Below are 20,045 nucleotides of genomic sequence, written 5' to 3'. Positions count from 1 at the left end.
CAATTTTTGTATCACACAGACAAGACATATATATGGATATATAAAAATTAACAATGCACTCTATATAAAGGCCTAAAAACTTGTATTCTTATCAAACTTGGCACTGAATGAGATCAACAGTGTTAATTAAACTGAAGGAATTACTGGGACACATCTCTTGATAATGATTCCCTTTTAAACTAATATTTATTGGTACAGATAATATTTATTCCTGCTATGGCAGAAATACTTTAGAAATCAGCACATGAATAGCCTTGGATGATGGGAATGTGTCTGTGACCAGCTGAAATCTGTCAAAAGGGCCTTTTCCAATGGCAGGGTGGTACAGGGAGGTGGGGTTTAGTATGGCTTTGCTTCAACTCTACATTACTTTGAAATGACAACCAAAGCTGGAGTGGTCCCATGAATGATCTTCAGTCCTGCCACTACATTTCATCCCACACACAATATGGATACATTTGAGAGGAGTTTTCTTTAGTTAATATCATCTGTAGCTCTGATGGGGACATTCACCTTGGATGTTTTCAATAGATAAAGTTTAGTGATAGTTTATACGAAGTTATTATACATTTGCCAAAATTCAATCTTTTCAGTTTTCACATGCTACCCATGTTCTAAATCAAACATGTCTATTAAAAAGTCATAGAAATGTTAATTTATCACAGCTAAAAAAAATAATGAGTGTGTATTTCTCTAGTTAAGCTCCGGAGAATAAAAGAAAACATGGTAAAACACAGCAACTGCTTTGGCTTCTCCCATCTGAGCAGGAACAGCTGCCAGGCTGCAGGCACTTACCTGAGCTGGAATCTTGCTGCTTTTCCCGTGTTCGTCTCTTCTTTTTCCCCTAGGAAATCAAAGGAAAGGCTGTTACTTGTGCTCCAGAAAACCAAGGGTGCTGTGCAGGGTTTTGGGGCTGGACTGGGTGCTGGGGATGGCTGCTGCCTCCAGGTAAGAGCCATGGTGCTGCTGGCTCAGCCCATTCCAGGAGCAGATGAACTGGAAAAGGCTGCAAAGGGACTACTCAGGTTTACCTACGAGGGTGTCCCTTCCTTTCCCCTCTTCCCATTCCAACTCTCCTGAGAAGAAACTCAGGAGGAACTCTCAAAGTGAAACCCAAATGTGTTTTGAGGCATTTGCTATGGCTTCTGCAGAGCACAAATTCATTCTGGGTCTTTTCTCAGGGATTAAATTTCATTTCCAATACCCCTGGATCCAGCACCACAGGCTGGATCAGCACTTTGAGTGAGATCTGTGCATTTTTAAAAACTTCAATAAACTCAAGAGGTGGTGGCAGCCACGTCCCCACTCCTACCCCCACGTCTGCTCCATCTTCTCCCCAACACACTGCTCCATGCTCTGCTTTATGAGTCCAGGACTCTGCTGCAAACACAGTTAAGACCCAGATCTATGGTGCAAGCTGTGTCAGAAAGTGTGAGGGGAAATGTTAGTGGATGTAAACCAGCTGTAATAAAGCCAGTGCCTGTGCTTGTGCTGCTCAGAACCTCTGCCAGCTCCCACCAGAACTCCTCAGCCCTCTCTGATGCATCTCACCTGGGGATCCCACCCATTATTGCTTTAGTTAATGAACTGATGATTTAATTAATATGTTTAATGAGATCAATAGAATTGAACAAGATTTGCTGCATGCAATGGAGAGAGTATGATCAATAGCTGATGCTCCTGTCATATTCTTATGTTTCTAAAAAGCACTTGGTCCATTTTTGAACCTTCCCTATTTCCAAAACATGCTTTAATGTGGTGCCTTATACCCAAACTGAAACTGGTTCTTGATATTCCCTGATTCCAAATAGGAAGCAAAGTTTTAGGAAATCCCCCGAAATTTATTTTTAAGTAATACTAATCTCTTTCAGTGCTTTTGCAGTTCTGGACCCATCTCTCATTCTTCGTTCACTAATAAAAAAATCCTATGTTATCCCCAAACTGCATCTCTGATTCACAAGATGCAGCACTTCTCCTTGCCCCCTAATGAGCTGATTAATGAGGGCACAGCAGCACAGAAGCAAATCTGCAAATCTGGCTGTGTGGCACAGGCAGCTCCCAGGGCTGCCTTTGACCTGTGACTTTTTATATGACTTCTTGTGGTTTGAGTGAAGGTGGAAAGCTCTGAGCTGTGGTGAGCTTTTCCTTCAGAGGGGGAGCAGCTGTATTTCCTGCCTGATTTCTGCATCACGTGCTGCATGAGTGACCTACATTCCTCCTCTTCCTCCTCCTCCTCCTCCTCATCCCTGCTCAACTTCAGAGAGAGAAGCATCTCTTCCAACAACCACAACACCCAAACCAGCTGGTTCACAGTGCTGGGAGGACGAATATGCACTTTTGGAGACCACCATCTGTCCTCTGGAGAAAGGAACCAGCCTTGGTTCCCCAAGGAACCAGATGAAGATGATACAGGACTGGGATTTCCATGGAGGATGTGCTTGGCCTTGGAGGAAGATGGTGCCATGCTCTCCGCAATGCTGATGCCCTCCAGATATGTGCCCATCAAAATGTGGGCTGGGAGCTTCCCATCACCTCTGCTTTTTCTGCATCATCTCTGCTCTCTGTTTTTGGGGAGAGTTTGGGGTGGTTTGGGTCTGTTTACAGGTATTTTCTTGCCCTTGGTGGAGTTTTGTCATTCTGGAAGGAGGGGTGGAGTCAGTGTGGGAAGGATGGGCACTCACTGTGCAGTTCCCAGGGGTAAGAAAGTGTCTGAGGGAAATGATGGAGTGTGTGGATGCACAGACATCTGAAGACTTATGTGTGCTTTGCTTCAGTTCACTGATGAGCTTGTTAGGCATGTAATATCAAAACAGTTGTGAAAGTCACAAGAAAAGACCCCCTACAAAAAGAGCCACTATTTTAAATCACAGAATCATAGAATTCTTTGTGTTAAAAGGGCCCTCAAAGACATCCTGTTCTAACCCTCTGACATGAGCAGGGACACTTTCCACTATCCCAGGTTGCTCCAATCCCTGTCCAACTTGACCTTGAACACTTCCAGGGATGGGGCAGCCACAGCTTCTCTGGGCAACCTGTGCTAGAGCCTTGCAGATAACTCAGCTGCTGTCCAAGATGCACAGAGCTGTTTGCTTCCAAAAAATTAAATTTCCAAAGATATATCCACAGCACTTCAAACCTTCTCTTCCTTTCTATTTGTATTTGCTTGGACAATAAGCAACTAAAAGCTTGTGGTTGCTGGGGGCTGCATCATTCATCCTTTAGACAGGCAATAAGGTGTTCAAAACATTCCTGAAATGTGGATTTCTACGGCTCTTGTGCTGCCAGGAATGGCGTTTCCCGGCCCAGGTGTTGGGTAAACACCAGCCAGCCCCCCAGGCCCTTGTGGGCCATGCCCAGGGTGGGGGTCCCAGCACGGGGGCACTCAGGGGGCACTCAGGGGGCACTCACGTAGTTGTCTCTGGCAGACCAGCCGGGGTAGAGCTGCATGTGGAGCTGCCGTTCCTTGCGAGCCAGTTCGTAGTACTTGGCCTGTTCCTCCCGGGACAGCGCGTGCCACTGCAGGGACAAACAGCACTGAAGGATGGCCCTGCTGTCCCCTGCCAGCCCTGCCCTGCTGTCCCCTGCCAGTCCTGCCCAGCCCAGCACGGCCACCCCGCCCCAGGGCATACCCAGCCCCTGTGTTCATGGGATAAGAGCAGGTGCTTGTTATGCATTTAATAGCAGCTGTAAGGGACAGGGATGTGGCACCAGCTGACGACACTGGCCCCGTGAGCTCTTACCCTCCTGCCCAAGATCTGGTTGATGGCAGCACTCTCCTTCAGGGTGCACTCGGCGATGACTTTCGCCCGCATTTCTTTCATATACAACATGAAAGCGTTCAGGGGCTTCTTAATAGTGGGCTTCTTGGCTTCCTTCTCTCTCTTTGGTTCTGGTTGAGGTTTCCTTGGTGGGACAAAAGAGGGGGTTTCAGCATCAGAGCCAGCAGAAGACTCGACCCCAAAACAACCCAACAGCATGAGCAGGGGGAAGGGGGCTGAGATTTGCTCCTCAGAGGCACAGCTCAGTGTCCATCCATCCTCCCCCTGTTTGAGCACTGAGAGTGACAGATGAAATGGGAGCTGAGGAGCTGCTGCAGCACTTCCCACTCACATGTTTCGGTCGTAGTGCTCCATCTCTTGCTTGCCGGAGTGGGGCACGATGGCGGGGTGCGGGATGCCAGTGGTGTGCATGCCAGAGCCCAGCATCAGAGGGTGAGTGAACCTGCAACGGAGAGTGGGTGAGCTGTGCCAGAGGGCTGCAACAGAGAGCAGGTGGGCTGTGCCAGAGGGCTGCAACAGAGACTGGGTAAGCTGTGCCAGGAGGGCTGTGCCAGGCCAGGACACAGTGGGGGCCGGGCAGCCAGGGCATCCCTTGGAGTGCCAGGGCATCCCTTGGAGTGCCAGGCAGCCAGGGCACAGCCAGGTTGTCCCTCGGAGCGCGCTCTGACGCAGTGAAGCAGACGGAAAGCGAGGACATGGAAAGCACACAGTGCTGCCAGGCTGGCAGGGGCAGGCAGTGCCCACCACCCCTGGGTCACCCTTATGGCACGGCTGGTCAAGCTGTGGGTATGTGGATGGAAAGGATCCGGTGCCACAGCGAGGGAACCCGCCTGCAGCAGGAGCCAGCCTGGCTGAGATCAAGGATGCTTTCACCCAGCAGTTTCAGCTGCTCAAATCTCTGTTGTTGCACTGTCTCATTAGCACTGCAGAAAGGAACAACAAACTCAACCTGGGGTTTGGATGGGAGAGATTAGGACCACCCCACAGCTTTCTTTTAACAGAAATAGACTAAGTCTGAACATGAACCCAACTGCAACTCTAGGAGGTGCACCTTGCCTAAGCAGTGCTCTCCACAACATGGGCTGAGATCACGAGAGGTCTCATTAGCTCTCAGGCTTCATTAGCTCTCTCCCAAGTTCTGGAGGATAAAGCCAGCAAAGTCAGCTTTGCCAAGCTTACCACTTTATGACTGCAGCTTGAGATGGCAGAATTGCCCATGGGAGATGAACTGTTCATTAGATATGCTGGCATGAAAAGAAAAGTTGTTTAATTTAATCCACCAGCACAGTCTGATCCTTATCTGACCAGGTGTACTTTCTCGGCTGCAGCAGTGCTGCAAAATCCACCCCAAAATCCTGCAGGCAGGAGCTCAGGGAGGCTGCTGGGGCTCCACAGGGAACCGTTAGCTCCTCGTGCCTTCACTTTTGAAGCTGTGCATGGGTCATACCTTGTGAGAAAGGAGGGCTGGCAGCACTCCCTCCCCTCTTCTGCAAGGCTAAGGGGCTGCACGGATCAAGGGATGCATGGATCAAGTGTTGTATGGATCAAGGGTTGCATGGATCAAGGTTTCTGCCTGGCTAAGGGCTTGCCTGAGCAAGGGTTTGCATGGTTTTCCTGTGGGACATCTCCACTAACAGCTGTTCAGGACAACATGAAGCAGAAGCAGAAGCTGGTGTGGCCCTGGCATCCCTATGGAACCAGGAGGGCTTTGCCCAGCAGCACGTCTGGAAGAGCTGGGCTCAGTGATTCCCATCCACAGGGGATGCATTTTGCTCACCCAAAGGCAGAAGCTGTGTTTGTATCTCACAGAAATGACTTGTTCTGATGGGAGGGCAGCAAGTCACTGCCCCCTCCTGTCCTGCTTTTAAAGCTAAGACCAGGTAAACCAGATCCATCTCTGCAGAGCAAAGCGCTGGTGGCAGCAGGGACACATTCAGGGTTAGTGACATGGAGCAAAGTCCTGAGCAATGGATTCCATCCCATTTCCCAGTGCTGAGCTGAAGGCTGGAGTTTTTGACTCTCTTTAGAACTGTGCTGAATAAAACCCAACCGTTGTGCATCCTTCATCCTCAATATTCCCCATAGCACCCTTTGGACCAGACACTGCCTAAAAGCGCCTTCTCTCCCCATGGCTGCCCTGGGGAGGGCGTGTGGCTGTCCCTGGGTGGCTGTGGTCTGCTGCAAGCTCCTGCTGCACAAACTGCAAGTTGCACGACCAGCTGAGCTGCCCTGTCTGCCACAGCTGATACTCACCTGGAGAAAGAAGCCCCAGCAGAAAGCGCTGACGAGTACGGCTGTCTAAATCCACATGACGGGAGCGGATAGACAGACTGGCTCTGCCTGGGATCAGGAAGAAAGAGTCTATAAAGCATCCACAGCCACGGGGTGTTTCCTAAAGATACCCTTTGCTAACGGGTTCAGAGCACTGATGCTCCTGGCTGGATGGACACTCCATGTCCCTTAGGCTTGAGGGGCAGTGTGGGCTTTGGGTGTTATTTTGAGAGAACCTGGGCCTTCCTACAAAGGTGGGATCCAGTTCTGACCCCCTCTGTCTCTGGTACTGACTAATGCTGCAGCTCTGAGTTTACCTGGTAACAGTGCAAAGTGGAGAGGCATGCTGAAAAATCAGCAGATGTTGATATTGCACAGAAGAAGTTGCTCAAAAGAGCACAGTGTGACAAAAAAAAAAAAATTAAAGCCTGCTCAAGATTGTCTGTATGGTGCATAAGAAGCTGCACCAGGAGGATAAATCTAAGTAAAAATTCCTTATTGTCCTTCACTGGTTGTCCAGAGAGGGTGTGGAGCCTCTGTCACTGGAGATATCCCAGGATTGTCTGGATGCAATCCCGTGCCATGTGCTATGGAACAACTCTGCTTGAGCAGGGAGGTTGGACCAGGTGACCCACCTGTGGTCACTTCCAACTTCATCTACTCTGTGATGCAGTGATGCCCCAAGCACAGGAGACTCCTGGAGCCTGGAGAGGAGGGAGCTACCCTGCCTTTGTGCTTCAGGAATGCTCTGATTTCCTCAGCACACCCTTTTAAGGACACCCATCAGTTTTAAAGAAGCCAAAATCTCAGTCCTGCATTCTTTTTGAAAGCTGTTTCATACTGGGGACCAGACATGTATCAGACCTGGGGCTGAAAATTATTTTTGAGATAGTAAAATAACTATGCAGGAAGTTCCTTGTTGTTCCCAGCAAGGGAACCCCCGCATTTTCATATGGAAATAACTCAAAAATACCTTGGATTGTTCTGCAAACCTGCCAGAAGATACTTCTAGCCTAAAACTGCACATGGAGATCATAGAATTACAGAATGGTTTAGGTTGGAAGGGACCTTAAAGCTCATCTCATTCCAACCCACTCTGCCATGAGCAGGGGACATCTACCTATAGACCAGGCTGCTCTGAGCCCCATCCCACCTAGCCTTGCACACTTCCAGGGATGGGGCACAATGGGGTGCTCACAACTGTGCTGGTACTCGAGCTCCTCTGGCCAGGCTGCACAGAGCTGTACCTAAACCCAGGACTAGCTATTTTCAGCTCTAATGATGAAAAAAATCCACAAAAAATCCATTATCATTAAGTGTGGCACACTGTGAAGGACCCAAGCTCCTGGATGCCTGGGATCTTTTGGGGCTAAAGAGAAGTTTCTGCCCTGAAGAGGAATAATGTCAGCGGGGCAGCATCAGACCTGTGAGCTGCACTGGGCAGGAAGGAGCCTCCCGTTCCTGCTGCTGTCTGAAATCCTCCTGGCTGGACTGAAATCTGTGGGATGTGTCTGCAGGAAAGGCAGCCAGGGCTGTTTACACCCTGGCAGGCTGGAGCCCTCTCCGGCCCCTCAGATGTTGGGGTATAAACACACCAACAAACAGCCGAGCACCAGGAAACCCAAACAGCCTTTGAAGGTGGAGGCGGCTGCCCCAGGGCCGAGAAAACACTTGGAGCTCATCCAGAAGAGACCTGGGTTACTCCAGGGGCTGGGGTATTGGGATGTGAATGGAGTCAGGCACTTGCAGCTTCATCCAAAGTCCCTCTGACATGAAAATTAAAGCAACTGCAAAATCACTCCCTGATGGTTGGGAGTGCACGATTGCAGCCCCTACCATGGAATTACTGGTCTGGGTTGGAAGGGACCTTAAAGCTCATCTCATTCCAAGCTCCTGCCATGGGCAGGGACACCTTTCACTAGATCCAGCTGCTCTAAGCCCTGTCCAACCTGACCATGAACACCTACAGGGATGGGGCAGCTGCAATGTCTCTGGGCAATCTGTGCCAGGGCCTCACCACCCTCTGTGTAAAAAACTTCCCAACATCTGATCTAACTTTCCTCTTTTAGTTCAAAACTGTTCCCCCTTGTCCTATCACTATCTGCCCATATAAAAAGTGCCTCTCCCTCTTTTTTATAAACTACTTTTAGGTATGGGAAGGGGCTCCGAGGCCTCCCTGGAAATTTCTCCAGGCTGAACAATCCCAGCTCTCTCGGCCTGTTTCCAGAGGATCAGCTGGTGACGGGAGAGTGGCTCAGGAAAGGGCTGTGGCATGGTGGAGGAGAGGCTGCCCTGGCACCACTGAGCTCGGCCCCGGGCACAGGTGAGTGACACGATTTGCAGGTTCCTGGCTAATGTTTACTGCCAGGCTCCCATAAGCAAAACTCACTTGACCAGACTCTTGGAAGCTTTTATCTGACTGTCATCCCAGCTTAATTACAGAGAGAGTGATTGCAGCTCCTCCTCCTGAAGCGCTCAGTGAGAACAAAACCAGTTTCTGCCCAGCTCCTGCCTGCCAGCTTGTGGAGGAAAAGTTGCTTCCCATGTGTGGCTGCCCTGGCCTGGCAGCTGCTTGGTGGCACCAGCACAACCATGGAATCCTGTAATGGTTTGGGTTGGGAGGAACCTTAAAGATCATCCAGGTCCAATGCCCTGCTGTGGGCAGGGACATCTTCCTCTAGCCCAGGTTGCTCAAGATCCCATCCAACCTGGTCTGAACACTTGCAGGGATGGGGCAGCCACAGCTTCTCTGGGATGCATCCCTGGCATGACCATCCCCAGCACACCCATCCCTGGCACACAGCCTCTGGATGCTGCCTTGAACCTGCCAGTCTTTGGTGCTCCTGCACCCACCCACAGCAGTGCTGAGCCTCAGCTGAGGACTGGGCACTCCATAGGTGGGGCTGGGGCTTTTTCATACATTTCAGACAAGGAAAAGAGTGAGCAAAACTCTGTTAGACACATGTGCCTCAAGGTGCTGCTCTCTGCATATCAGGCCCTTTGCTGCTCTGTTAATGAAGCCATTAATGAAGACATCTGATGAGGCTGCAGGAGGACGGCAAACCCCACGGATGCTGGAGCAGCTCTCAGCCATGAAAGCTCTCTCTACCACCAACTGCCCCACAAAATCTCCATAAAAAACCAGACTGCTCTCCCTTCATGAGCCCAGGGCTGTCTGAACAGCACCATCCTAACCCAGGAGTGGACCTTCCATTTGACAAACAGGCTCCTTTCTCCCCATCCAACTGTTTCTTTCATGTTACACCAGAGTCACCCCAGTCCTTGTTTTTCCTGAGGATGAATCACATCATATGAGGAGTTAAATCATCACCCAAGAGTAGCAGATTTAGCACAGAAGGCAAAATGTAATCTCTTTGAAACCAGACTCTGTATCAAAGGCCTCATTCTCTGTTTCCTTGTGGTTAAATATCTGGAACATGAAATTCATAAACAAAACAAAGTGAAAGCTAACATTTTACTTGTGCTTTAAGAAGCTTCCCCTTTCCCACTCTGCAATAGGTTCTGGTACCTGAAGCTCTCTGCTGGGCTTTGCCAGGGTTTTATCCACTGGCACTGGGGGAATCTGGCCACTGTCCCTGCACCCTCTCCTCATCCCAGCAACCCTGAATTGCCACCTGCAGCCACCAGTCTCCCTGCCAGCCTCTGCCATGTCCCTACATCATCAGCAGGGATTAAATATTAACCTGAGGAGTGATGATGCCCACATGGCAGCACCTGCCAGACCCGCTCTCTCAGTGTGCTCATGGTCATGGGGACAAAAGCCACTGGCAATCACCACAGAGAACACACTGGTGTATTTTTAACTTGTGTCCCCAGGGCAGGTTTACCAGCAGGCTGTGCTTTGCAGGATGCTCTGCAGGGCTGGCCCATGCAGGGGGTACATTTTGGGAGTGCTCCAGCTCATGGTCTCTCCTTTCCCATGCCAGCTGGGGCAGTGGTTACCAGCTGGCCAGGCTGTGGGTACCAGGGTTGCTCCCTGGCAGGTCTCAGCCATGATGTACTTTTCCCCTGTGTGTCAGATCCCAAGAAACACCAGGGCCTGGCAGATGGAGCATCCCACGGGATTACTCCGTACTGGTGGTGTGCTCAGGGAAAGCACTGTTTGTGCAGGGAAGTCCAGCGAGGGAGAAAATTACCTCCTACTCAAAAAAAGAGACTTCTGCTGTGATTAGGAGGGGTGGGTAGGAAGCTCTCTCTGGGTTCCCTAATCCACACAGACAGATGTAAAGCAGAAGGCAGTTTTGGATTGGGCAGGTTGTAACCCCTCTCCAGGGATGCCTCAGCCAGGACGAAGCCTTCAGCCTCTCCATGGGTCTGCTCCCACCTCCAAGACAGACGGGGCTGGATTCTCCTCCCTCTTCACACAGCACACAGGAGGGGAGAAGCTGGGGGAGGCACCGTGGAGGTCACAGGGAGCAGCAGCAGAGGTGGGCAGGCTCAGTGACCCGTCCCTCACTCACCATCCCATCGACGGCGTGATCTGCCCCACTCCTCCGGGGGGCAGGGGGTAGAAACCAGGGATGTCTGAGGTCTGGGAAGGACGGTGCACTCCTGCAAGAAGGGAGAAGGAGAGGAGTTGAACATGGCACTGCACTCCCTGGGTGACCCAGCTCACTCCCAACCCCCTGGCTGCTCCTTCTCTGGACACTTGTGGACAGCCCCATGAAATAACCATCTGCAAGTGGCAGAGTGGTGTTCCCTGTGCTTCTCTCTGTGGGGATGTGGTGGGTCATCCACATTGCTGCAAAATCACAGACATAAGGGGAAGTGGAGGAGACATCTTGCTCTTGCACAAGCATCACAGCTGCTCCATGCCACCCTGAGGCCAAGGAGCACTGTGCTTTGGTAAGGATTTGGCTGACTCCAGGCATCCCTCTGCCTTTCCCAGAGAGCCCACTCAGGTGCTCCGTGGATGGTCAAAGCCATTCCTGTGCTCCCTCTCCATCAGTCATCTGCAGGACCTCCCGTGAGCAGGCAGTGGGGATGTTCCAGCAGGCATCACTTCCAACTTAATTTTAAGCAATTTGAGTTCAAAACAATTGTTCTGCAGCTTCTGTGGGTGCCAAGGAGCTATGGAGGTGGGTATGGTGCCAGCTGGGAATTCACCCTTTGCATGGGGAATCCCTGTGTGATCTTCAAAGCCTCTGGCACAGCAGCATGGCCAGGGGACAGGGCTGCAGCACTGCTCCCTTCCTAACTGGGCTGGAAAACATCCTGTGCTGCCTGGGGCTGAGGGTGGGACTCAGACAACCACGGTGCTGCTGGCAAAACCAGCCCCCAGCTGACCCCTGGACTGGGAAACTGGAGGGTGCTGGGGCTGAGCTCTGATAGAAGCCTGGTGTAGTGACGGCTGCTATTGAGCCTCAGACAAAAACTGGGAACAGGGATTATCCAGGGCCCATCCTGGGTGATAAACACATGGACTAAATTGGTTAGAGTTGCAAGCAGTTGCAACTGGACTTTCCTCCTAGGTGTTTGAATGATCCCTTATTAATTAGGAATGATACCAAGTGCATTTTATTAAGAGTCAGCTAAAATAAATATATAACTGGCCTGACAGGAATCTTTAACCTAGTACAAGATTTCCTTCAGGTGGGATTCAGTGGCCCATGGAGGGTCACACAAAACCAGGCCCGCCCAAGGCAGCTGATAGAACATCCTCAGATCTGCACCCCCAACAACAGGAGTTGCATAAGCCAGAGCACAAGTTATTCTTGCTGGCCCAGTGGTTGGGCCACCAGCCACTGACTCAGAATTCCTGCTCGTATTTCCTGGTCTGTGTGTCCTTGGGCTACTGTGAGAAACTTTAAAGGGATGCTGGGAGAATGAGTATGAGAGTGCCTCTCAAGCACTTACACTGGGTGATAGTGGGAGCTGTTCCAGTGATGAAAACACAGATGGGGCACATCCAGGATGAACACTGAGAAAACCCTCACCCCAGCAGTGTAGGCATGGGGCATGTGTGATCACAGCTGCACCACAAAGGCAGGACCCAGCTGAGCATTATGGGCTGAACCTTTCCTTGAATTGCACAAGGTGGATCTCTGGGACAAACAGACTCCCTGTGTCTGTAGAAGCACAGGCTAAATGGGAATGTGGACAGTGCCTGCACTGAGGGCCAGGTGGGCAGCCCAAGGACAGTGTCCTGGAATGACTGACCCACCACTGCAGAGCTGAATGCTCAGGGACTGCTCCAGTGCTAGCTGTAGCCTTCACAGAGGGATACAACCAGCCCTGCCCTAGGGTGAGCTGCTCTTGTACCACTTAAGGTTTCCCAGGCTGACAGTGAGTGCCAGGAGGCAGCTCCTAGAGGGGCAGAGCTCTGCCAGGTGCAGTAAAGGCAGCAAGGGGGCAGGTGTGTTGGGCTGCCTTCCTGCACACTTTCTCTCAGACCCAACTCATTTTAATAGGTTCATTTTGTTAACTGTTTCTACTTTTCTGCTGAGTTTATTATGCTCCGATGGCTGCAAGCAGTGTGCTGCCTGGAAGACACCCAGGATGTGCCTGGGTATCCCTTACACCAGACCTAAACCCAACCATCAGCACCCCTGATGACTCCAGAGTGTGGCCTCTAGGTTCAGACCAGGGATTATTCAGTGGGTCCTCCAGCCAAGGGCATCCTCAATAACCCACTGTTTTATCAGTGATGTTAATTTGGTGAAGCTGATGCCTCTGGGACCGTTTGGATCACTCCTGGGGGGAGGCCTTTGCCCAAATCACAACAGTTGGTTTTGTGCCTCAGTTTTGGCACTCTCCTCCTTCCTGAATGCAGTTTGACACAAAACTGTCAGTTTTTTTTTTTTGCTTTCCCATGAAATCAAGCCCAGGTTTGTGTAAAAATCTGGGTAATCTGAACAGATGTTCTGCACTAAGATAAGGTTAAGAAAAGTTTGATTTTACACTCAGTTTGCCAGGAACCCATGAAGAATGATGGAATGATGGACTGGGGTGAATTCCTCAATACATACTTGTATTTACAGTTTATTTCAGAGGGTTTAACCTCAACATACTGTACTTTCCCCTACAGCCTCATGAGCCAATTGACACAGCCTGGGCTCACACAGGAACACAAAAAGCCAAACCAGGTGACAACCACATAACATGTGGCTACGGGGACACACATGTCACAGTCCAGTCAACTATCAGACACCAATCCCATTTAGTCAAAATATTTCCTGTTTCAAGCATTTATTTTCTCAAAATGACAACCTGACAACAGTTTGGGTATGAGTCAAAGGAAAGATTACTTTCCATTTTCTGGTTGACTCTTGTGCCTTATTGTGCAGGCTCTGGTGTGGTCTCAAGGTGCAGGACAGCTTGTACAGAGAACTAAGCACACTCCATCAGCAAGGCTGGCACTTTTGGTACCAAACTGCTCACTGTCAGATCGCAAACATTGCCAATAAACTAAAAATAACCTCCTCCTGCTAAGCTGACCAAAGGTGCTGATTTTTCTAATTGATTTGGGAGCAGGAGGGTGCCCCCCTCCCAGCACAGAGGTCCCAGTGGTGGTCTTACCTTGTTTCTGGTTGATGTCAGCAGGCAGGTGGGGGGAGTGGGAGCCGTGGCTGAAGTGCTCGTTGCTGTAGGGGATGAGCGGGGTGAGTGGGTGCACTCCGTGCGATGGCTGCACCACGGGAACTTTGTTGGACTGCAAGACACAACCATGAACAAGACTCAGGAGTCATCAGGATCCACCAGCAAGGACAGCCAGTGCCCTCTGCAGTCCTGCTGTTGCCAGCAAGGCTGGGGATAACTAAAAACACTACACAAACACTAAGCAAATTACTAAACAAACACTGCAGCATCCTGCAAAAAAACCCAAAACCCAATCCATAAACTGAGCAGGGAAAAAGCTGGAGATGATTTCTTGGATAAGTGGAAAACAGATCAAACAGCTTGAAGTTTTCGAAGTTCAGAACTTTTTTTCCATTCAATTCTAGTATCTTTTACTCCAGGATGAATGCTCCAAGTAACCCAATGCAAAGCTCTTGTTCTCTGTCCTAGACTACCACAGGGTCTAAATCTGGACTTTCACAGTGAATCCTTCATATTAACTGTGGAAGTCATGTTTGGGCTTTCTTAATTACGGCTGTCATGCAAGGACAGACACAGGATCACAGAATCATTTAGGTTGGAAAACACTTTATAAAGATCATCAGGTCCAGCCATTAACCCAGCACTGCCAAGGGCACCATTAAACATCGAGGGTAATGTCTTTGAAAACAGGACATGGTCACTAGTTAGCTCTTGGGCTGAAATCCCTGTTGGACTAGCTCCAGTGCTGGAGAAGGACCAGAGGGAGCTGAGGTAATGCTGGAGATTAAAAAAACCCAGGAAAAGTAAGCAAATAAAAATCTGTCTCCTCTTGTAGCTGCTCCTGGTTACGTGCAGCACTCTGTCAGAGCCCAACACCTTGGAAAATGCCCTTTTTGGTGAACACAACAGGAAGTCCTCCTGTGTGTTGGAGCAGAGGAGGGGAAGCTGTTTGGAAGAGCTGCACAGCAGCAAGGAGCACACACAGACACACTCACACACTCTGCCATCTATGCAGCCTCCTCGCCTCGAGCGTCTCGTGCTGTTCCCTACATGCCCAGTTTCGCCCATGGCTGCCTTTAAATCCAAACTGACTTCATCCTGGTGGTGGAATGTTAGGATTTGTCCCAGATAAATCCACAAAAGAAACCAGGACTAACAGCACTCCAGAACAGGGTCAGTTTGGGAATCAAGCAGGACAGACAGCTCTCCAGGGCCTACGAGCTGGGCATGCCAGACAGTTTTCAGCAGTCTCATTGGGATGTCTACAGATGATTTGCTGTGTGACTTTTGACAAGTCATTTAGGATCTCTGGACTCAATTCACTGGTGCCTTCCACTTTGGTAATGATTTTGCTCAGGCAGAATGAGCACAAAGCTCTGGCTGGCTTTGGTGAGGGAGGCACAGAAACACACAGTGGCTCTGATCAACCTGTCCTGGACACATCCCAGCTGCTCCAAGTGAACTGGGAGCCCTGGGCAAGTCCTGTGTTTTGCATCCCTGTTCTGAGGAGGAAACCCATGAAGCGGAAAAGAAAACAGACCGATGGAGACGCTGCTTTACATCTGCCTTTCCCACAAAGGTTTGCTCATGCAAATAAAAACCAAGAGGCACGCAGGTTTGCATTTGAGAATGAATGAAAACCCTAATTCCTGGTGCTTAACAGGTGTAGGTTTACTGCATACAGTGGGGTACTGGGAATGTAATCCCCCTTCCCAGCACAAACTGGTGTGGCACAGGCATTCCTGTCCTGCAGCAGGGCCATGGGTTATGTGGTTTTCCCATCAAGAGCAGCACTGGGCTGGTTCCTGCTTAGTTAAACACATGTTTGGAGCTCTGAGCTCTTTCTATTCTCAGCCATGAAATGAGATGAAGAAGAGCTTTTCAGTGATATTTCTAAAATTAGCTACGGTTTAGCTTATTTAAGAGCCACAAAGCCTAAATGAGGGATATGCAGTTCTACGTGTACATTCTAACATGACACTGGAGCAGAACAATCTCAATGCTGAGCTGCTTTGAAAACCTCAACTCAAGCATTTTTTCTCTTCAAAGTAGGGCAGATCTTTCTTTCCCATTTGCCTCATGTCTGGTCCAAAGCACAGCACCATTCAGCAGCCAGCCTCGCTGTCTGATGACTGTGAACAACTTTCAGAGCAATGGCAGGAGACAGGGGATTGGAAGAAGATGATTTTTAAGGTCCCTTCCAACCCAAACCATTCTGAGATTCAAAGGTTCCAACCCAAACCATTCTGAAATTCAAAGGTTCAGCAAGTCTTGTTGTACCTGATGGTACAACAAGACTTGCAGCTCAATTATTCAGTTTTTCCATCAGTTCAGATGGAAAACAACATGCTGCACCAGTAAGAAGAGCTGCCTTCCCAATGATCCTTCTACATTTCCCCCTGCCTCACTCAAAAACTTCTCTACTCTGTAAAGCCATAAAGAGCTGGTAGGGAAGGATGGCCAGCAAGGAGACAAAAATTTCTGCAAGGGGCTATTTATCCCCCTACCCACTTCTTCCATTAGGGAGTTTGTTACAGGAACCCATCTCCCAAGATTAAGGGAAGAAGGAAATGCTGCAAAAAATATGGAGAAATAGAGAAAAATTCCATGTTGATCCTGATTCAAAGGCTGCAGCTGCCAATGGTTGGGGCCCATGGCCATGACTGCAGCTCCTGGTCTTCCCCAGCTGCACTATGAAACCATACCTGGCTTATAGAAATCCATATGCCAGAGAAATGGGATCAATTCCCCATTTTTTTCAAGGTCTAGACTGTGTTCCTGCAAATCAGCTGCAGCACATGAACCTTGAAGAGGCTTTTCAAAGGCAGGACTTAGCAACTGACAATGTTTTATGCCATAAAGTTGCCCTGATGTAAATGTTTTGTCCCAGGAGGATTGACTTGACACAGGGCAGTGGTTTGGTGTTCCCTCAGAAGGTCCCCTGGGAGGACAGTGGGTGCTGCTGCTCAGGACATCACAGGGGCTGTGCTGTGGTTTGGTAAAGCATCTCATTTTGTCTCCTGGGTTTCAACACAGCCCAGAGCTGCAGTGACAGAGCTGCTCACTACCCAACCACCAAAAATAACGCTGCTGGTGCCAAACATCATGGCCCCAACACCAATGTGTCACCTCCTGTCCTTCAGCAGCCGTGGGGGGACCTGAAGGGGCTCCAAGGACAGCCTTGCCTCACCTCTTCCAGCACAGCCTTTTGAGAACAGGTTGGGGAATGAGCTGTGCAGCCATGACCTCATGCAGAAATGAGGAGACACATTTACAGCGACTGCAGAACGGCATTTCCAGAGGGGATGGAGCAGCAGGATGGGGTTTGCAAGCCTGGAAGGCTTTTACCCCACTCTCAAATTTGCTGAATTGCAGCTCTGGTGAGTGCCCAGCTCCCATGTGAGCACTGCTCCCTCCTCCCCTGTGTGTTGGGCCAGGCACTGATGCTGCAGTGCACCCCCTCCCAGCACCAGCCATCCCATCAATCCCCCTGAAAATGACTGAAAAACCCAATGCTGTGAGGGAAGAAGATCCCTCCTTGAAGCCAAGATGTGACTTTAATAACCAGAGGTAATTGGAGGAACAAAGAGAAAAGACAGTAGCATTAATTATTAAGAAAGATTAATTGTTGGCAAGGCAAAATTAGATGACCCCAGTCAGAGATGGGTGTGAGAAGAGAAGAATCACACAGAGAAGCCTGGGTGTGTGATTGTGATGGGATCTCAAGGCCAGACAGAAAGCTCTCTGTCCTCTGAGCACATGCAAACCCAGTGGATCTTGCATATGAGGATCACCCTCACCACTGGAGTTTCAGTGTATTTGGGGTCCAAGGAGCCTGATCAGACTCAACATCCTTTGCCTTTGCTCCTATTCTCCGTCACAGATGCTCTGGCTGCAGGAAGCAGTGGGGTTATACAAGATGCTGGGATGCTGCTGGTTGATCAGAACTATAAATTATTTTAATCAAAACGTGGGGTTTTCACTAGAGAATGGTATGAGATTATAATCAACCATTTTCTGGAAAGCACCTTGTGTTAGCAAGTATTTTAATTAATGTTTTAAAGACTTATCTATTTAGTCATGACAGGCTAAAAATGAGTAGTTTTACTTTGCTGGTTTGATGGAGGATTTTTTGTTAAACTTTAAAGCTAACCTTAGAAAAATGTAGCACAGAAGGCCAAAAGTCAAAATTTGAGTGAAATGATCAAGCTGAAAAATTTCCATCGCTGGTAAAACTCTCTGAGTTTTTAACTCTGAAAATATTCTAGAAAAAAAAAAGAATTTTTTTCCTGCTTGGATCAGTTTAGGAAAAGAAGCAAATGAAAAAAAAAGGAGGATGTTTTGTAACCTGTGAAAAGTATTCCTTGCTACAACTGAACACAGCTATTAAAAGCAGAAGTGGTCACACCACACTGCCTGGGGGCTGCTGAGGATCCCAACATCCCACCAGTGCTGGGCTCCACTGCTGCTTTTACAGATGGGAATGACTTTAATTAATTTTCTGGTAGAAGACAATTCAGAACTAAAATAAAGTAGTTTAACTCTACTGTCCCTTCCAATAGTGAAAAATGTTAAATTTCATGCTGTTAAATTTCCCTTGGGGATGTAACTTCAGGGTGTGCTGTGCTCCCCATGGAGGATACCAGGGTGCTGCCTGCCTTGCACAAACCACAGCTCCCAGAACATCAGCCAACATCCCAAGAGCTCAAACTGCTGGAAAACCCTGCACTGGGGGGCCACTGTCCATCATGGGTGCACAGGAGCCTGCAGGGAGAGGAAGGTCCCATCACCCCTCTGTGACCCTTGGAGCTGGTGGCCCCATCCATGACCCTGAGGAGGGGCTGGAGCAGGCTGCAGGGAGCAGGAGCTGGTGGATCCATGACCCTGGCTGTGCTGAGAAAGGCTGGAGCAGGCTGCAGGGAGCAGGAGCAGCAGGAGCCCTAGCAGGACCAGGCAGTGCTGAGAAAGGCTGGGCGGCTGGCGCAGGGCGCAGGAGCAGCGGGCAGTGGTTTCCAGCCGCGCTGTGGTTCCAGCCGCGGGGAGCCGAGCCGCAGTCAGGTGAAATTACTCACATCACTTTCAAATTTTCCCACGTTGCCAGCCCCAAAGAAAGAGAAATGAAGAGCTGTGGGCCAGCCCAGCAGTGGCCTGTGTGTAGCAAAGGGCCTGGCCAAGGGAAGGGAGCTGGGGCTGGCAGCTGTGCCATGCTGGTGGCCATCACCACCATGCTAGAGCAGGGTTTTGGCAGTCCCAGAGCCCTGTGTCACTGGCTGAGCTGTGTGTCTGGCTGCTGGGAGCATCCCCCAAGGCTGTTCTCAGCTCAGATGTCAGGCTGAGCTCTGAGCAGGTCCCTGTGCTCCCCTGCCCTGCGTGGGTGCCTGGGTGCAGCACAGGAGCTGCGGGCTGCAGTCCAGCCCCGAGTTGCCCCATCCGTGTTTGCTTTGACATCACTTCTCAGAGAGAGTGAGATGAGTCGATGTGCTGGCTGTGAAAAACAAAACCTACCAAGGTTTGCTGCTGCTGATTCAATGAGGAATTAATTCCTCTTCACTGCAAAATTAGTCATCATGCCACAGAAAGAGGTATAAGGTCAGGCTGCACAAGCATGCACTGCTGCTGGGGAAGCTACCTGTGACCAGGGGCACTGTGCCTTTTGCTCTTTATCCTCCAATCAATCCAAATTAGCAAATCATCAGGGATATATCAGGGACATGAGTCCAGCTTGGATGAGGCCCTGGGCAGCCTGGTCTAGTGGAAGGTGTCTCTGCCCATGGCAGGTGGGTTAGAACTGGATGATCTCTACGGTTGCTTCCAACCCAAACCACCCTGTGACTGATGATTAAGGACATTATTATGCACATCCACAGCATCAGATGCCAGGAGGACTCCCAGGGAAATGCTCTCACCTGGGGCACTGGGGACCCAAGCCCATGACTCAAAGCCAGCTCTGCAGACTCTAAGTTCTGGTAACACCTCCCAGCTCAGAGCCCCAGACTGTGTCAGGAGACACCTTGGCCCCTCGTTTCCCCATGGTGCTACAGCAGGAGAGGCTGTGATGAAAAATCCCCCCAGGACCCACAGCAGGCCATTGGTGGCACTGGCTGTGATCAATGATTCCCTCAGGACCCACTGCAGGCCATTGGTGGCACTGGCTGTGATCAATGATCCCCTCAGGACCCACTGCAGGCCGTCTGTGGCACTGGCTGTGATCAATGATCCCCTCAGGACCCACTGCAGGCCATTGGTGGCACTGGCTGTGATCAATGATCCCCTCAGGACCCACTGCAGGCCATTGGTGGCACTGGCTGTGATAAAAGATCCCTCAGGACCCAGTGCAGGCCGTCTGTGGCACTGGCTGTGATCAATGATCCCCTCAGGACCCAGTGCAGGCCATCTGTGGCACTGGCTGTGATGAAGGATCCCCTCAGGACCCAC

The 20,045-nt window shown here is 50.1% G+C and overlaps 1 protein-coding gene across 4 annotated transcripts in view; it reads right to left on the bottom strand.

The window, feature by feature from the left end:
* Nucleotides 1-20,045, bottom strand: part of TCF7 (transcription factor 7) — a 73,068-nt gene that overhangs the window by 8,098 nt on the left and 44,925 nt on the right. For all 4 annotated transcript variants that reach the window (XM_030957193.1, XM_030957195.1, XM_030957196.1 and 1 more), the window contains 6 exons: nucleotides 13,590-13,722; nucleotides 10,532-10,622; nucleotides 4,111-4,221; nucleotides 3,741-3,903; nucleotides 3,409-3,516; nucleotides 796-844 (listed from right to left, as the gene is read on the bottom strand). In XM_030957193.1, the coding sequence (XP_030813053.1) occupies nucleotides 796-844; nucleotides 3,409-3,516; nucleotides 3,741-3,903; nucleotides 4,111-4,221; nucleotides 10,532-10,622; nucleotides 13,590-13,722 (655 nt within the window). The remainder of the gene's footprint in view (nucleotides 1-795; nucleotides 845-3,408; nucleotides 3,517-3,740; nucleotides 3,904-4,110; nucleotides 4,222-10,531; nucleotides 10,623-13,589; nucleotides 13,723-20,045) is intronic.

The sequence above is a fragment of the Camarhynchus parvulus genome, chromosome 13 (genome assembly GCF_901933205.1).
Source record: "Camarhynchus parvulus chromosome 13, STF_HiC, whole genome shotgun sequence".
Lineage (NCBI taxonomy): Eukaryota > Metazoa > Chordata > Aves > Passeriformes > Thraupidae > Camarhynchus > Camarhynchus parvulus.
This window is presented reverse-complemented; position numbering and strand designations above follow the sequence as displayed.